This window comes from Saccostrea cucullata, unplaced genomic scaffold (assembly GCF_032062105.1).
Source record: "Saccostrea cucullata isolate Sc308-1 unplaced genomic scaffold, CSIRO_AGI_Scuc_v1 ctg418, whole genome shotgun sequence".
NCBI classification, from domain to species: domain Eukaryota; kingdom Metazoa; phylum Mollusca; class Bivalvia; order Ostreida; family Ostreidae; genus Saccostrea; species Saccostrea cuccullata.
Window position 1 is genome coordinate 838,865 of NW_026939679.1, and position 14,101 is coordinate 852,965.

A 14,101-nucleotide genomic window follows, 5' to 3' on the forward strand; every position below is an offset into this window, starting at 1 on the left:
GTTATCTCCAAATCCTTCTTTCAAAGCTAATAGTTTACCTAATGCAAATTGGATCTGCATTTTCCCAACAATCCAGAGGATCTACGGCATGTTTGACCGATAGACAAGACGCTCACTTCTCATAAGCACCTTTTTGCATTTCACTTGTTTCCAGTGACAGTGTTTTTGTCAAATTTTGAAGGGAAAACATGTTATTCTTCGTTCCGATTGAATACAAAAATAATTTAATCTTTAAAGTAAATTAAGGAATGTACCTTTATTAAGGGTCATCAGACATTCTTTCATATGCATTCCAAACCTCTCCTTCAAAAAGAGCTTAAACATGGGTTTTACCGTATCAGTCTTGTGTATAATTCTTGAAGAAGAAGAGGACAAAGGGTAAAAACAATATGTTCTCTAGCTTTGTTTGGAAAACATAAATATGAATGCGTTTGAGTCAATTTTACTGTTTGAAAATATCAGCGACTTGGAAAAAGACGAGAAATGCAAAATAACAGGAAAGCTTCTTAAGTCTTTGGGTGATTGATTGATCGTATGTTTTTTTCCGTTTCCTTTTTTTTTTATAAATCTATAAAGAGACCGGTAAAATTTATACCCTCAGGGCTTCGCGAAGTGAATATTCTTTGCCTACGCCAAAGTTATCACAGGACCTTGGTATTAAAGGTCTTATACCCTATACTTTCACTTCTAGTGCAAGGCGATTGGTAAGGGAACAGTCAGTACCTTTGTTTGCGTTTTACGTTTGACGGAGCGCTGCTGGATAGAATCATACACGGGGCTCCATATTACGATGCAAATGTTCTATCACTTGGCAAAAATCCAATACAGTACAAAATAGGAGCAGAGCAACCACAGAACTCCAAGACATCCGAGCTGGAATCAGGTGCAATGGAGGAGTGAGTATCCCCTACCGACCGGTCACACCAACCGTATGAAAAATACCTGTGAAATATAGAAGTCAAAGTTCCAACAAGTCAAAATATTTTGACACGATTTCAGTTTTTGCAGATGAATAAACAAAGCGGCAGGACGCCTTGTTTGTAGACACATCGTGGCAGAATGACAAAATACAATACTTTAAGGCCACCCTACCACTAAATGGAACAAAGTAAGTGAGAAATTGTGCAATACAGACACTTTCTAAGACGCAAATTCATGTCTCATAGACATAAAAAACAAACATCGGCAAGTAATTGTTTTATGCATTTTCGTTGAAAAAAAAGATGTTGCTCTGCATGGAAATTGTAAACTTTTTATTAATTAAGACAAAAATGAATGTTTTTGCAAAGAAAAGGAATCAACATGCTTTTATGAGCTTGTTATATCTAAAAAATTTAAAAAAATGTTTAAGACTTACTGACTTCTTAAAGAAGTGTGTTTAAAATCAAGAATTCCACTCTCTGAGCACAGATGATTTTATTTCATAGCTTCTAGTTGATCATGATGAACAAACATATAAATTATTATAAAAGTATTAATCAATCACATTATGTAAAGTGCTTGGTGTCAAGTCACATAACGATATTATATGTATTGCAAGCTTTTTGATTCGCTTTATTAAATTTTTTTCACCCTTAATATTATCTGCATTGATTTTTGAGTTGATTGATACTTTGTTTCTCACATGTCATATTTAATTAAGAAGATTACGTTTTTCCCCATATACAAAAGTTTATTTGATTAACATGTATATATACATGTAAATTCGTAATTTCAGCTGTTTAAGGTAAATGCAATTTTTTTTTATAGAAATCATAGACATTATGTAAGGTTTTTTTCAGTTCTGCAAATTCAAGTTTCGAATGATGTATCGAGATAATACATTTAAAGAACTACAGCATTTTTACAGATTCCATTTTGAATTCGACTTTCCTGCTATATGAAAATCTACTTGAATTGAAAATAAAATTTTATATAATATTTAAATGCATTGAGATGGTAAAAAGGATATGGTCGATGAACTAAATCGGTGTCATTGTCAATAAAAGGAAAAGAATTAACGTCGGCTTCCAAAGGGTTAGACTAACTCGGTTTATATATTTTTCAAATAAACGGTTCTTATATTGACTATGGAATAATAGACCTACCTGAGTAATACATAAGGCAAACGGGGGTGGAACCTGTCAACAGGGTTGTTTTCTCCTTCTAGGAAGCCGATCGCACATTTGATGTTTCCAGGGGATCATGCACCTATTTTCTTCAATATTTGTTTTGTTTACTGGATTTATGAGATTAATAACTGTATGTTATGTTCATTTTTACATTATATATGTTTTAGAATTAAAAAAAAAGATAACAAACAATCAACGATCTCCAAAAATCTATTAACAATACAAATATGTTGGGAGTGCACAAATTCCAGACCCTGGAAATTCCAGAGGTGAGAATAGGAACCTAGTAGGATTAAGCATTCACTGTTGACCGGTCTTACCCACCGATAGTTCTATGCATAGAGCAGGTAGACGAAACACTCCATAGTCAAATTCAGTTACTTCCCGATCATGACAAGGAGCACACGGCGGGTGTGACCGGTCAGCAGGGGATGCTCACTCCTCCATGGCACCTGATCCCACCTCTGCTGTTTCGGAGGTCCATGTTTGCTCCTATTTTGTATTGTTTTTATGGACTTTGATATTGAATACTGTTCGTTATCTCCATATCCTTCTTTTAAAACATAGGTGCATAAAAAAAATCCGATGATACTGTCATTTAATGCTCATTAAAACGAATTAAGTTTTATTGATGACAATAAGAAATATCTGCACACCTATCTTTTTGCAGATTTGATAAAAAATATTTTACAAATAGAATGTTTTGGCCCGAAAAATGTTGAAGCCTTTCTCTTTTCATATCATTTGCTTTGCTCCTATTGGATTCTTTAATATGTCTAATAGCTAAAGTGTGTTGATCCAAGGACTTAATTTTAATTATGCTTGCAAAGGTTATACCTGTTATCCCATCAGAACCATACATTTACTAGTACTTAAAAAAGCTTTTTTACTAAGTACAGCCTTCTTTAAAAGAAAATAGAGCAATTGAAACTACATCTATATTGTTCCGAATCTGAAAATGAAATGAGAAAATCTATTTCCTCATATACTCCAAGCTTGTTTAACACGTGCAGCTCTTGCAGGAAGTATGTTTTTGACATTTCTCTTTTTTATCATCCATCTTTTCACAACACACACGATCAGAACGGCTCCAGCAGGTATACACAAACCACCTACAACAGCGCCAGCTACGACAGCATCTAAAATATAATATTTTAATGGATATTCAACATCTAACTAAGTGTTAAAGAAATTTTCTGTAACTTTAAATGGTATTTATTGATATTACTAATTTTTCTATTTCAAAGCAAATTTTTTTGAGATAATGTTTTTTTTTCTAAAAATAAAGTGACCCTATGTCATATTATTTTTGTTTATTAACCAAAAGTAAATAAACATAATCAAGATTAACTTTGTTATTGGCCATTGAAATTTTACTTCTAGGTCTGCAAGAGTTTTTTAACAAAATGAAAGTCTATTCGCAAATCGCAGTAGAGTCACAATGCAATATGGAATTTCAAAATATTGTTGATTAAGACAAAAATTCTAGTTTTGTCAAATAAAAAACGATGAAGTATATCTGAATTTTAGTTCTTAAGCAAGTATAATGAAGCACGTGACGTATTTTGTTTACAAAAAAGTATTTTTTTCATATTTTTTTTTAAAAAATCATATTTTAAAATTTTAGATTTTAATCGTCAACGAATATCATGCGAAATTCTACTTCCAAAACTTTGACGTTCATTGTACACTACTTTTTTATTTGTCTATAGAAAGTGGACTTCTAATGGATAAACTTCGTAAAACTATGAATCGAATTGAGAAGACATACAATCAATTATCTCTTTTTTGTAACATTATTTTATTTTCATTTAAACTATACCTAAAGATAAGTCTACAGATTTTTTAGAGTACCTGAAACAAGAATGTGAGAAGTTCATGATCAAATGGTCATTTCAAATCAGCAGGTTAGTAACATTCACACCGTACCGGGAAGTCAATTCAATGTACCTTTTAATTATTTTTAAAATATCTTTTTCCTCAAAAAAAAAAAAAAACAAAACAAAACAAAACAAAAAACAAAAAAAGTAAAAGAACAAAAGAAATCTTGATTTTTTAAAAGACATAATTTCCATCTGAATACTAGTATAATTTGAATAACAGTATTTTTTAAGTACTCTTAAAAGAAACAGCGAGTTTATAGCTTTTGATTATCATTACATTCAAGACGACAGTATGCAATGCAGGAGAAAAGTAAATTTGATAGTATACAAATATGACTGAACATAAAGGCGTCTTGTGGATAATTTTCTGAAGTTGAATTCATTTTTCATTATTGATTGAAATTCGGTTAAAACATATTATACATGTGACAGAACACTTCATATGTATTTGTATCAGAGGTAATTTTATGTCTGGTTCCAATGGATCAATTAGTGATCTATAGGCTTTAGTAAGTTTCATTTTCTAAATATCATATCAGCTGTCAATTTGTTTCATAGGTTTAACTTTATCACAATGTTGCATTACTGAAATAAGATAGGCCTAATGTCATAAGGGGTTCAAAACTAAATTTTACACTTATCCAAAAATAAATAAAAAAAAAAGAATGAATGGGATAAATAAATAAATGAAACAAAAACAACATTCTGAACAATTGTATATTTACAAACAATACGGGAACTATTATTGTTACCAGATTTGTGTAATAACGTTGACAATTTGGCTTATATATGTAGTTTGATTTTAAATTAAAGTCATTCAGAAATGAAACATGCATACTATACTACAGGAAGAATTGGCTATTTTGTTATTAGTTACATTTCCCTTAATTTTATCAAGAAATTTATTTTTGCTTTTTTCCGACTTATTTTGAAAATTTCATGATCTCTTTAGGAACAAAAAATCAGGAATGGTGAAACTATTGCGTTATTTTGCAAGTTCAGTGACGTGCAATAAAAATAATAAATTAAATATAGCTGTAATACACAGATAAATCAAATGTCTACCTGGTGTCGTTTTCTAACCTGAGAATGTTTTTCCAGGTTCTGAGGACGCTGCCTTAGCTTCAGAATTGTTCGATGATACCAATGATAACTTTGTAGTTGTTGGTAAAACATGGACGGTTGTGGCTTTTTCTAAAGCGCTTTTAGAGTGCGGTAAAGTTAAAAACGAAAACTTTTCTGTTGTTTTCACTGTTTCCTTTATTGTGGATGATTCTGTATGTAGATTTGTAGTTGTTGATAAGGTCTTGGTGCTTGTTGTTTTCTCTGTAGTTGTCAATGGTTCCTGTTTGGTAGTTGATGCTTTAGTTGGCAATTTTACGCTTGGGAGGAAGTGCACTGTCGTAGATTGAGATGTCGGGATATTTTTGGTTGAAGATACATGTGTAGTGGTCATTATTATTTCTGTCGTTTGATCGGTGGTTCTTTGGACTGTCGTTGGTGGAAATGGACAAGCAGAGCATTTCTTGTGTTCTCTATATGACATACTCAGATTACAGTGTTTTATACATCCGATGAAATCAAGTTCAATTTCTCCGTCACAGCAAGGTCCCCGCCATCTTGACTGCATGCCAGACCCGCATGTTGCATTGCATGTCGACCAGTCGTGCCAAGAAGCCCATTGACAAATCTGATCACTTTGACAAGCGGACTGTACCAATAAAAAGCAATGTGCTGCGATGCATATGTAGAATGGAAAACTTTTCTGCATGACTGTCCGTTTAACTTGGAATTTCAAAGCATTTGGAAGTGTGGTTATATTCAGGTGTCTTATTAGTTACTTTTATATCCTCGACGATTTTTTGATAGCAAAAAGGATAACTTTCATCGTGTGTTTTATAACTTTTTTTCCTTTAAGCTTTGGATTTTTTAAATTATTATTTTTCATGTAAGGTTGTTAAAGCAAGGGATCATCACGATTTTATCAGCATGATCCCGTGACCTCAAAGCATCAAAGGATCAATGTGATTTCAATATTACCGAAAATATTTACATCCCTATGTATGGTACTATGTGTAAACTAATTAATAACAACTGTTGTTTTCAATACTTGTATTCAAATAAATAATTAACTATATAATAAAATCTTAAGACACGGTAGATGAAAGTTAAAGTATAAATTTATTATCACCTTAATTACCAACAAAGTTCATTCGTAAATAGAACATGAAATAGATATTTTGACATTTCCTTTATATAAATGATGTACACGTATTGTTCATTATTTTAAATTTACAAGAATGCATTGTCTACATTTTTGCCAACTTAATGGGTTTCATCTTCAATGAAGAATTTTGCAATTTCTTAAAAAAAAAAAAAAAAAAAAAAAAAAAAAAACAATCGCAATATGTTTAACTAATGCATTGTATTTTCCATAGATAAAATAGCTCTTCATTTAAATACCTCTATATGTTTTAATTCTCTTACCTGTAAATTCTGCTTATTAGAAAGAATTTAATCGCAAAAGATACAGTTTACATTAGTTTGTGTGTGAAAAACGTTGTGTCGAGTGCACTTTACTTACAACGAAGAAATGAAGATGTATACATGTATTTTACTGTAAGCATGCTGAAAATATCGAATCGTATATTTACATTTCTGTAACAAGTCATAACTGAATCACTGTGACTAAGTACTTAATTGTATGTATATAAATAATGTAACTTATAAAACATTTTTTTTCTCATTTTTATGGAGTTTAAATTAAACATATTATAAACAACTCTCTCATCTTCAAAAAGTCAAAACAAAGTTTGTGATGTCGTCTCTTTACACATATGTAGAGAAACGAAATCACACAACATTGACACTGTGAAGATGCTACTCGATCTCTATGTTAGATTTCTGCATGCAGTCGTTTATAACACCTTTCACTCTTTTTTCTAAAACTAAAATTATTTCGTTGCAAACTCCCATTGCGTACGTATATTCTATCGCATATTTTTTGAAATAGCATTTTGAAAAGTCATAATTGACGGCATTCCAGTCGCTAAAGTACTTATTCAGTTTGTTACATCTTATATTAAAAGTCTAAGTTCCTTTGATTTATCTTTATTCTCTTCATCCACTCTTTTTCACTGATTTGTGGTTTCACTCTCTTCTTCAATCGTTGACAAAGATAAAAGGTTAGGAGACTTGCAATAAACAACAGGACTAGAAATCCGACAACTGAACCGGTTATTATCCAAACTGAAAGTAAATGATATCAAACAAAACTTGTTAAACAAATGTAAAACTCTGTCAAAAGTTTTGGTAAGATATGAGCTTTCTTTAAGAATATTTCCGTGTAAAATGCTTTAGCAACATATAAGTCATAATATTATATCTAAAACGTTAACTTCAAATCTGTGTCCAAACACCTTTAAGATCCATTACAAGAACTGGTGTTCTCATCCCTATGAAGTACAACCGACGAAGGCTAGTACTTCGGCTTTGAATACTCTAGTTGTACAAAAGAGCCCATACAGTCTGTCAGTTTCAAATATATCAATGATATAATGTGAAACATACCAATTTTTTCTTCAATTTGAGGTTATGAATATTCTAATCACTGATAAACGCGAGGCTTGTCGAGTGTTTATTGACAGATTCAGTAAAACTGGTAACGTACCACCACATTTTATTTTTAACATTTAAAAACTATTACAAAGGACTGTATTTGAAAATGATGAATTGACTGATGGTTTTGTTTGTTTTTTATGCCCTAGATATAGAGAGGTGAATGGCTTCGAATTTAAATCTATCTCAGCACTAAGGGTCATTGTGCAAGGAGGATTCTTTTTTATACCTGCCCAACACCTCCGCGAGTGGAGCTCTAAAGGATTTTAAAGGTTTTATCATTAATAAAGCCTTAGTTATAGGTTTATTTCCATAAAACTAGAGGCTCAAACTATGATAACTTTAGCACAATCTACAAACCAAAAATCTTGCTCGAGCTGACATTTTTTTTAACGTTTGATACAATGAAGCGCATTGAAGTGGTAAAATTTTCCGTTTGACTGGAACGTTTTGGGCTATGTTTAGAACGATGATTGTCATACAATGACACGCCCATTTCTTTAGAAAGGAAAAATCGGTCAGATGGTTCATTCGAATACCTGTAGAACAGGTATTCTATAAATATAATAGCCAATCAAATTGGCGGTCTACATATAAACACCGAGTAAGCACGTGTTCGACCGATACTTGTGTTATGGTAACTCCAATGAACATGCATGATAAATTCATAATTATGGAAAAATTCGTTGCAATATGTGTTTTACAGAAGCAGGAACTTTCAAACTTTCTCTCCTATGATATAAAAATCTCCATTTCGGTGTAATTCAAGTTGCTTGTCACGAAGAGTGGGGTGTCCTTAAACATTACGACGAATGTTTCTTTTTCGTTTCTAAAGAAATGGGTGTGTCTCAATGTTATAATTGACTTTCAAAACATGACTCAGAACGTTTCATCCAAACGGAAAATTTTACCACTTCAATGCGCTTCATTGTAAAGAGCTCAAAAGACTAACCTGTAAGAACAGAGGAAAAACAAAAATTGTAGCTACCGATTCGTTGTTTTCGTGTATGTCAAGGTCACGCCACTTTCATCTTTAGCTAAAACTTGTAAACAACATTCAATCGGAGAATGCAAAGGTGAGTAATATGTTCTAACAAGCTTTAAAAAATGTAGATTCAGAATTCTTTTTCTATTTTTATTCATTCCTAGTTACTTATAACCATGGTAACCATGGTAATTTATTCAACTTTTCTGCGCATACGCACAATAAGGAGGGAGAAGTAAAACTATAGTTCCGAGCTGCGACATACTGAAATTTTTTTTACTTATATTTTTTCCCATGAAAACATATTTTTCAGGTTCTGAAACCTGTAAATTTCTACAACCTAATACTTTTAGGAATTTAAAAAAATTTACACGGGATATGCAAAAATTCTACATTTGTTCATTTTGTGCGTAACGGTGTTTCTTTAAATGATTAATATAATACCCCCTGGAGTTTAAAGTATTTGACAGATCAAAACTTGGTAAATTTAGCAATTATGTTAGTTATATGCATGCAAACAATTTACCTGCTTGATATTCATGAGCAAAGAAAATGTAATCAATCATATTCATGAAAAAGGCATGATAAGAAAGAGGAAATGATCTTAAAAAGTATTTGACAAAGCAAAGTCCCCATTTAATTCCAGAGGTGTAATCAGGTGTCAATTGCGAGGAAGAGCAACCAACCCTTAATTACCAATCACATCCGAGCTCTTTGTATAAATCAGTCAGAATAAATATTATGTGGTCAAAATTAGTTTTAAAAAATAAGCCTTATAATAAATATAAAGCAAGTCAGCCAAATAGGCCTCAATGATAGGCTATATGTTTAGTAACAATGTCATTATAACGGCAGTAGAATTTACAAAATACTGATTTTAAACGACCTTTTTGAAATCTATGTAATTTCAACTTATCTGCCAGTAGTCTGTCTCATTTAAAAAGATGATAAGGGATAGATCTTGCTTTTAAGTATCGAATAAGTTCAGAGAAATAAACACCATATGCTTGTTATCGCAGAATATAAGTATGGAAAGTTAATGTTGGAAAGGCTGCAATCGTTATTATCATACAACTTATTTGGCCCTATCGTATAATATATTATCAACAACACACCTAAATATGAAACAGATGTGGAAGACTCTGTTTGTGTTTTTATTTCAATTCAATTGAAATATGGAGTCGATATATGACAAAAGTAACTATTATTTTATCGTTAAAATATCATAGATATATCTAAATGCCGAGTTCAAGCCCAAAATAAACATTTTCTTCTTTTGCTTCATATTATCAATATAAAACTTCAATGATTTTAAAATCTCGTTTAAAATCAGAATTTTGCAAATTCTAGCTTCGTAATAATGATCTTGTTTGCACAATACAATATATGTGTTGTAAATTGTGTCAGACAACTTTAAAACTAATTGCAAGGTAGTTGTATTTTTTATGAATTTGGCAATGTTTTACCCCTTATTAGCTCACTAAAATCAGAACTAACATGTATACCTGTCGAGACGTGGATGCTTGCCACCCCTTCGTAGCTCATCCAAACTTTGGTGTTTCAGAGAGACGCTTTTTGGCCTGTTTAAGATTCGTATTCTTTATTGGATTCATAAGATTGGTTATTGTTACATTTTACTTCTTTTTGGGAGTGTCGCCTGCGTGGCGCATTGATTAGAGCGTCTGACTAGGGTCGTGAAATAAGGAGTTGATCCTTACGTCGCGGATTTGAATCCCGAGGTGGGACTTGGAGATCGGTCCATCGGATGAAACCGTCTAAACCTAGGTCCCGTGTCGTAGTAGGTGCTGGTACGAAAAAGACCTCTCACTGCTCAATGGCCATAAGTACCGAGTATAGGACGAAATTTGTAGCTCTCCACCGGCAAGTGGTGGCGTCTCCATGTGAGTGAAAAATTCTCGAGAGGAACATTAAACATCATACAATCAATCAATAAGGGAGTAAGATCTAAAATTTATTGAATGGCAACTAATTAGAGATCATATTCCAAGGATTAATTTTAAAAGAGGCGTTTTCTTCGACCTTTTTGCAAAGCATAATGGCTCTCTTGAAACAAAAATTAATCATAGTTCATATGAATATATGTATTACTTATTGTTATAGTATTGTAGAGTAATTCTTTCACTGTATTTTGATAAGTTATGTCTATTCAGTGATGTTCATGTTGAAACGTTGGGAATCAGAAAAAATTACCAGTAATTAAAAAAGTAAAAACTTTTTTACCTTTCATATTTGATTCTGAATCATTTTTCACCAAATTCCTTGTCAAATTAGACAGAACAATTTCTTCAAAATCACCATCAGTAAGATTACAGTTTTGTTTACACTGTTCTTTTATCGCCAAGGCACTCCGACTTATACAACAGATTCCTTTCAGTCGTTTTTGGTTCCCTACAGAACATTCTCCTCCATCACAAAGGGTCCAATTTGTGTAGAACATCAGATCACATTCAGAGAAATTTTTGTTTTTGTAATTACAAATGCCACTCATGTCAGCTTCAGTCGGCAAAATAGTATAAGACAAAAAAGCAATAAAACAAAAAATTAATATGATACCAGTACTTTCCATGCTCTTCTTTAATGTGATGGCTCTTTGGGTAAATAGTAGGCAATACTGGATTAGATTGAAAATATATAAGCAAAGGTTATAAAAAGAGGTCTTTCGGCCAAGTTCGTGGGATAAAACTGTGTGAACGATGTCATTTTTTTAAAGCTATAATCCTTTGCAGTAATTCATATTTGTGTAGTTTTCAACAAAAGCTTACATCAAGTTTTATATTCAAAACAAAGACTACATCTTTAAAAATATTTGTTTACATAAAGGATATGATATTTTTATTAGCCGGAATAGCCCCATTTAACTACCTGAGTACTTGTCAACTTCAAAGAAATACTAGAAGAAAGAATAACATTTATCTGCTATCAATACGCAGATATATTCTACTGTGATTGTTATTTTATTGATCAATTGTTTATTTTAACTAAATCACTTACTATATCTTCTACCTTCTTCATCAATTACAGAAAAAGATAACTAGCTTGACGTTCAATTATTCATTGAAACATGAAAAAAACATGCCATATAAAACTTTACAACAGTTAAAATGCCAAAGAAATAAGAAAAATGAACAAAAATGAAAGCGTTTCGCTTTGCCTCCCAAAATATTTAGAAGAAATTTAGGATTTTTTTTTTTCAAAATTCGCATATGTTATTGTAGATTTGTTGTCCAAAAAGAAGAAGAAGAAGAAAGTTTTTAAAAAAGAGAGGGGAAAAAGTCTGAGGAAAAATGAGTAAGGAATTTAGAGCTTAATCAGAAGAATCATTAGACAATCACACAAACAATTCTTGATTTTCTAGCTTATATAAATACTCAAATTGATTAATTCGTCTTTGATAGTTTTCAAATTTCTTTATGAATAAGGGATTTTCTTAACTCATTCATGCATTAGATTATTTTTGATTAATTACAATTTGGACGAGCCATGAAACTTATACTTTTTTTTAGAAAAGAGATTAAGTTTAAAAGCGAGTTTGCTTATTTTTTTTGTCCTTAGAACCAGCTGCAGAAAGATTGTAAAACGCAAAAGTCACTGTACATGTATATAATCATACACCCGCTTGAAATGATAGCTAAATAGAACTAGAGGTTCTTTGAGCAATGAGCTCCCTATATGATACCCCGCCTTCCATTTGATTATAATGGCAAAGTCCAAGAACATAAAAAGGTATCCATCTCTTATTCACGACTCCTCAAATACCACTGAATAAAATTTAATGTTACTTTCACAAATTCTTTCTTTGTTACGTAATGCAAGTGAAACTTTTATTTTCATTTTGATTTGACACTTATTGCACGTCTTTCAGACAAAAACATGCACTTTACCATTGTAATCATATGGGAGGCGGAGATAACAGTGAACTACACTGTAAGTGCTCACAGTATCTCTAGCTTGTCTTTTAAAAGTCATGCGACACAATTATCAAACATGAATGATTTTCCCAAGAATTCTTCTTTGAAGTTTAGGTACATAAGCAAGTTTCCTCACAATAAAAAAAATTAAGGTACCTTACAAGACATTTGGACAATTAAGATATTAAAAGGTAATATTTCTGTAATAATTTCGTTTTCCGAAATTTATTTTTGGTTTGCACTTTTTGGCTTCCGTACCATACCAAATGGTAACTTTCTGAATGGCCAATGTAAATTATTTTGATATTCTTATCTTATTACGTATTAAAAGCATGTTAAAACCACAAAAGAATGGAAATTCTGATTAACCTTTGATATATTTTACAGATAAAAAAAAACAAATAAGGAACATATCGTGTGATCTTACTTTGTTTGAACACTTTTTCTACTATTCTGATAATTAAGTAATTTCAAAAGAAAACACCAAGGGAGAAAGAATTTAAGATCCACAGTTGTAAAGATATTTTTTATTCTAGTATTTGGATTTAATGTATATCACTTACTATACATTACATGAAGGAAAACTCGTAAATACAATTAGTAAAATTTGAAAGACAATAACTATCACAGAAAATGTTCATAAATTCAAAAAATCATTTATAAAAATCAAACAATATACATGAATTGTACACTTCATAATGTTCCAATTTTTCTACTTTTTATCTGCAACAACTGTTGCTGGTCTAGGCAGGCACCGGGGCGCTTTTCTGTTGTGTTGGGTTTGTCGTGGAATTAGGATCCCCTTTGGTTTCGGGTTCAACTTTTGATTCTTCTTTCTTTTTCTTCCATCGCCGATAGAGGAAAAAGAGAAGGAGTGACGAGAGACCAGCAAGGGCAAGAACTCCAACGAGTGCACCAGCTATTACTCCACCTAAAACATTACAGTATTAATTTTAAGTCTAGTTCAAAGTATAAATACGGGATGAGAATACAAGATTTAATTTTTGAACATTGTTATGATTAAATTTGTTTTGACTATATGTAAGTATATATTATATACCATCCGGTCCACTCTTTGACTGTGTGTCGGCTGTGTTGTTTCCTGACAAATGTGATGGACCATTTGCTAAAAAATAATGAGATAATCATAATTTTATGACATTAATAATCATTAGACATTGTAAGACCATTCTTTATTGGTGATTGTTACTAAATCCTTGTTACGGTTAGATTTATTATATTAAAAAATATAGGTTTAATTCAATTTTATATTTAAATGAAGAAGAAGAAATCATTATTAAAACGCACTTAAGACCTAATTGTGAAGTCAAGATTTTTGAATACTTTCATTTAAGACATGAAACTAAAGGAAATTAATTGTCAATTATTAAAAAAAAATCTTATTAAAATATATGACATTTCAAACATGTTTCAAGCAACTAGAAATATATGATAAAATTGTTTTTGCAGACAATTTAATCATGTTTTCGTCTACTTTAATGTGCGAATTGGAAAAAAAAAATATCTCGAAGTTTTACATTTTGAAACGCATTTACATGTGTTAGAAAACAAGTT

At 31.5% G+C, this 14,101-nt stretch overlaps 1 protein-coding gene across 2 annotated transcripts in view; it reads right to left on the bottom strand.

Moving 5' to 3' along the window:
* Positions 1-13,069: 13,069 nt before the first annotated feature.
* LOC134253636 (uncharacterized) overlaps positions 13,070-14,101 on the bottom strand; it is a 47,553-nt gene continuing 46,521 nt past the window's right edge. For both annotated transcript variants that reach the window (XM_062736202.1, XM_062736201.1), the window contains 2 exons: positions 13,587-13,652; positions 13,070-13,457 (listed from right to left, as the gene is read on the bottom strand). In XM_062736202.1, the coding sequence (XP_062592186.1) occupies positions 13,270-13,457; positions 13,587-13,652 (254 nt within the window). In that variant the 3' untranslated portion in view covers positions 13,070-13,269. The remainder of the gene's footprint in view (positions 13,458-13,586; positions 13,653-14,101) is intronic.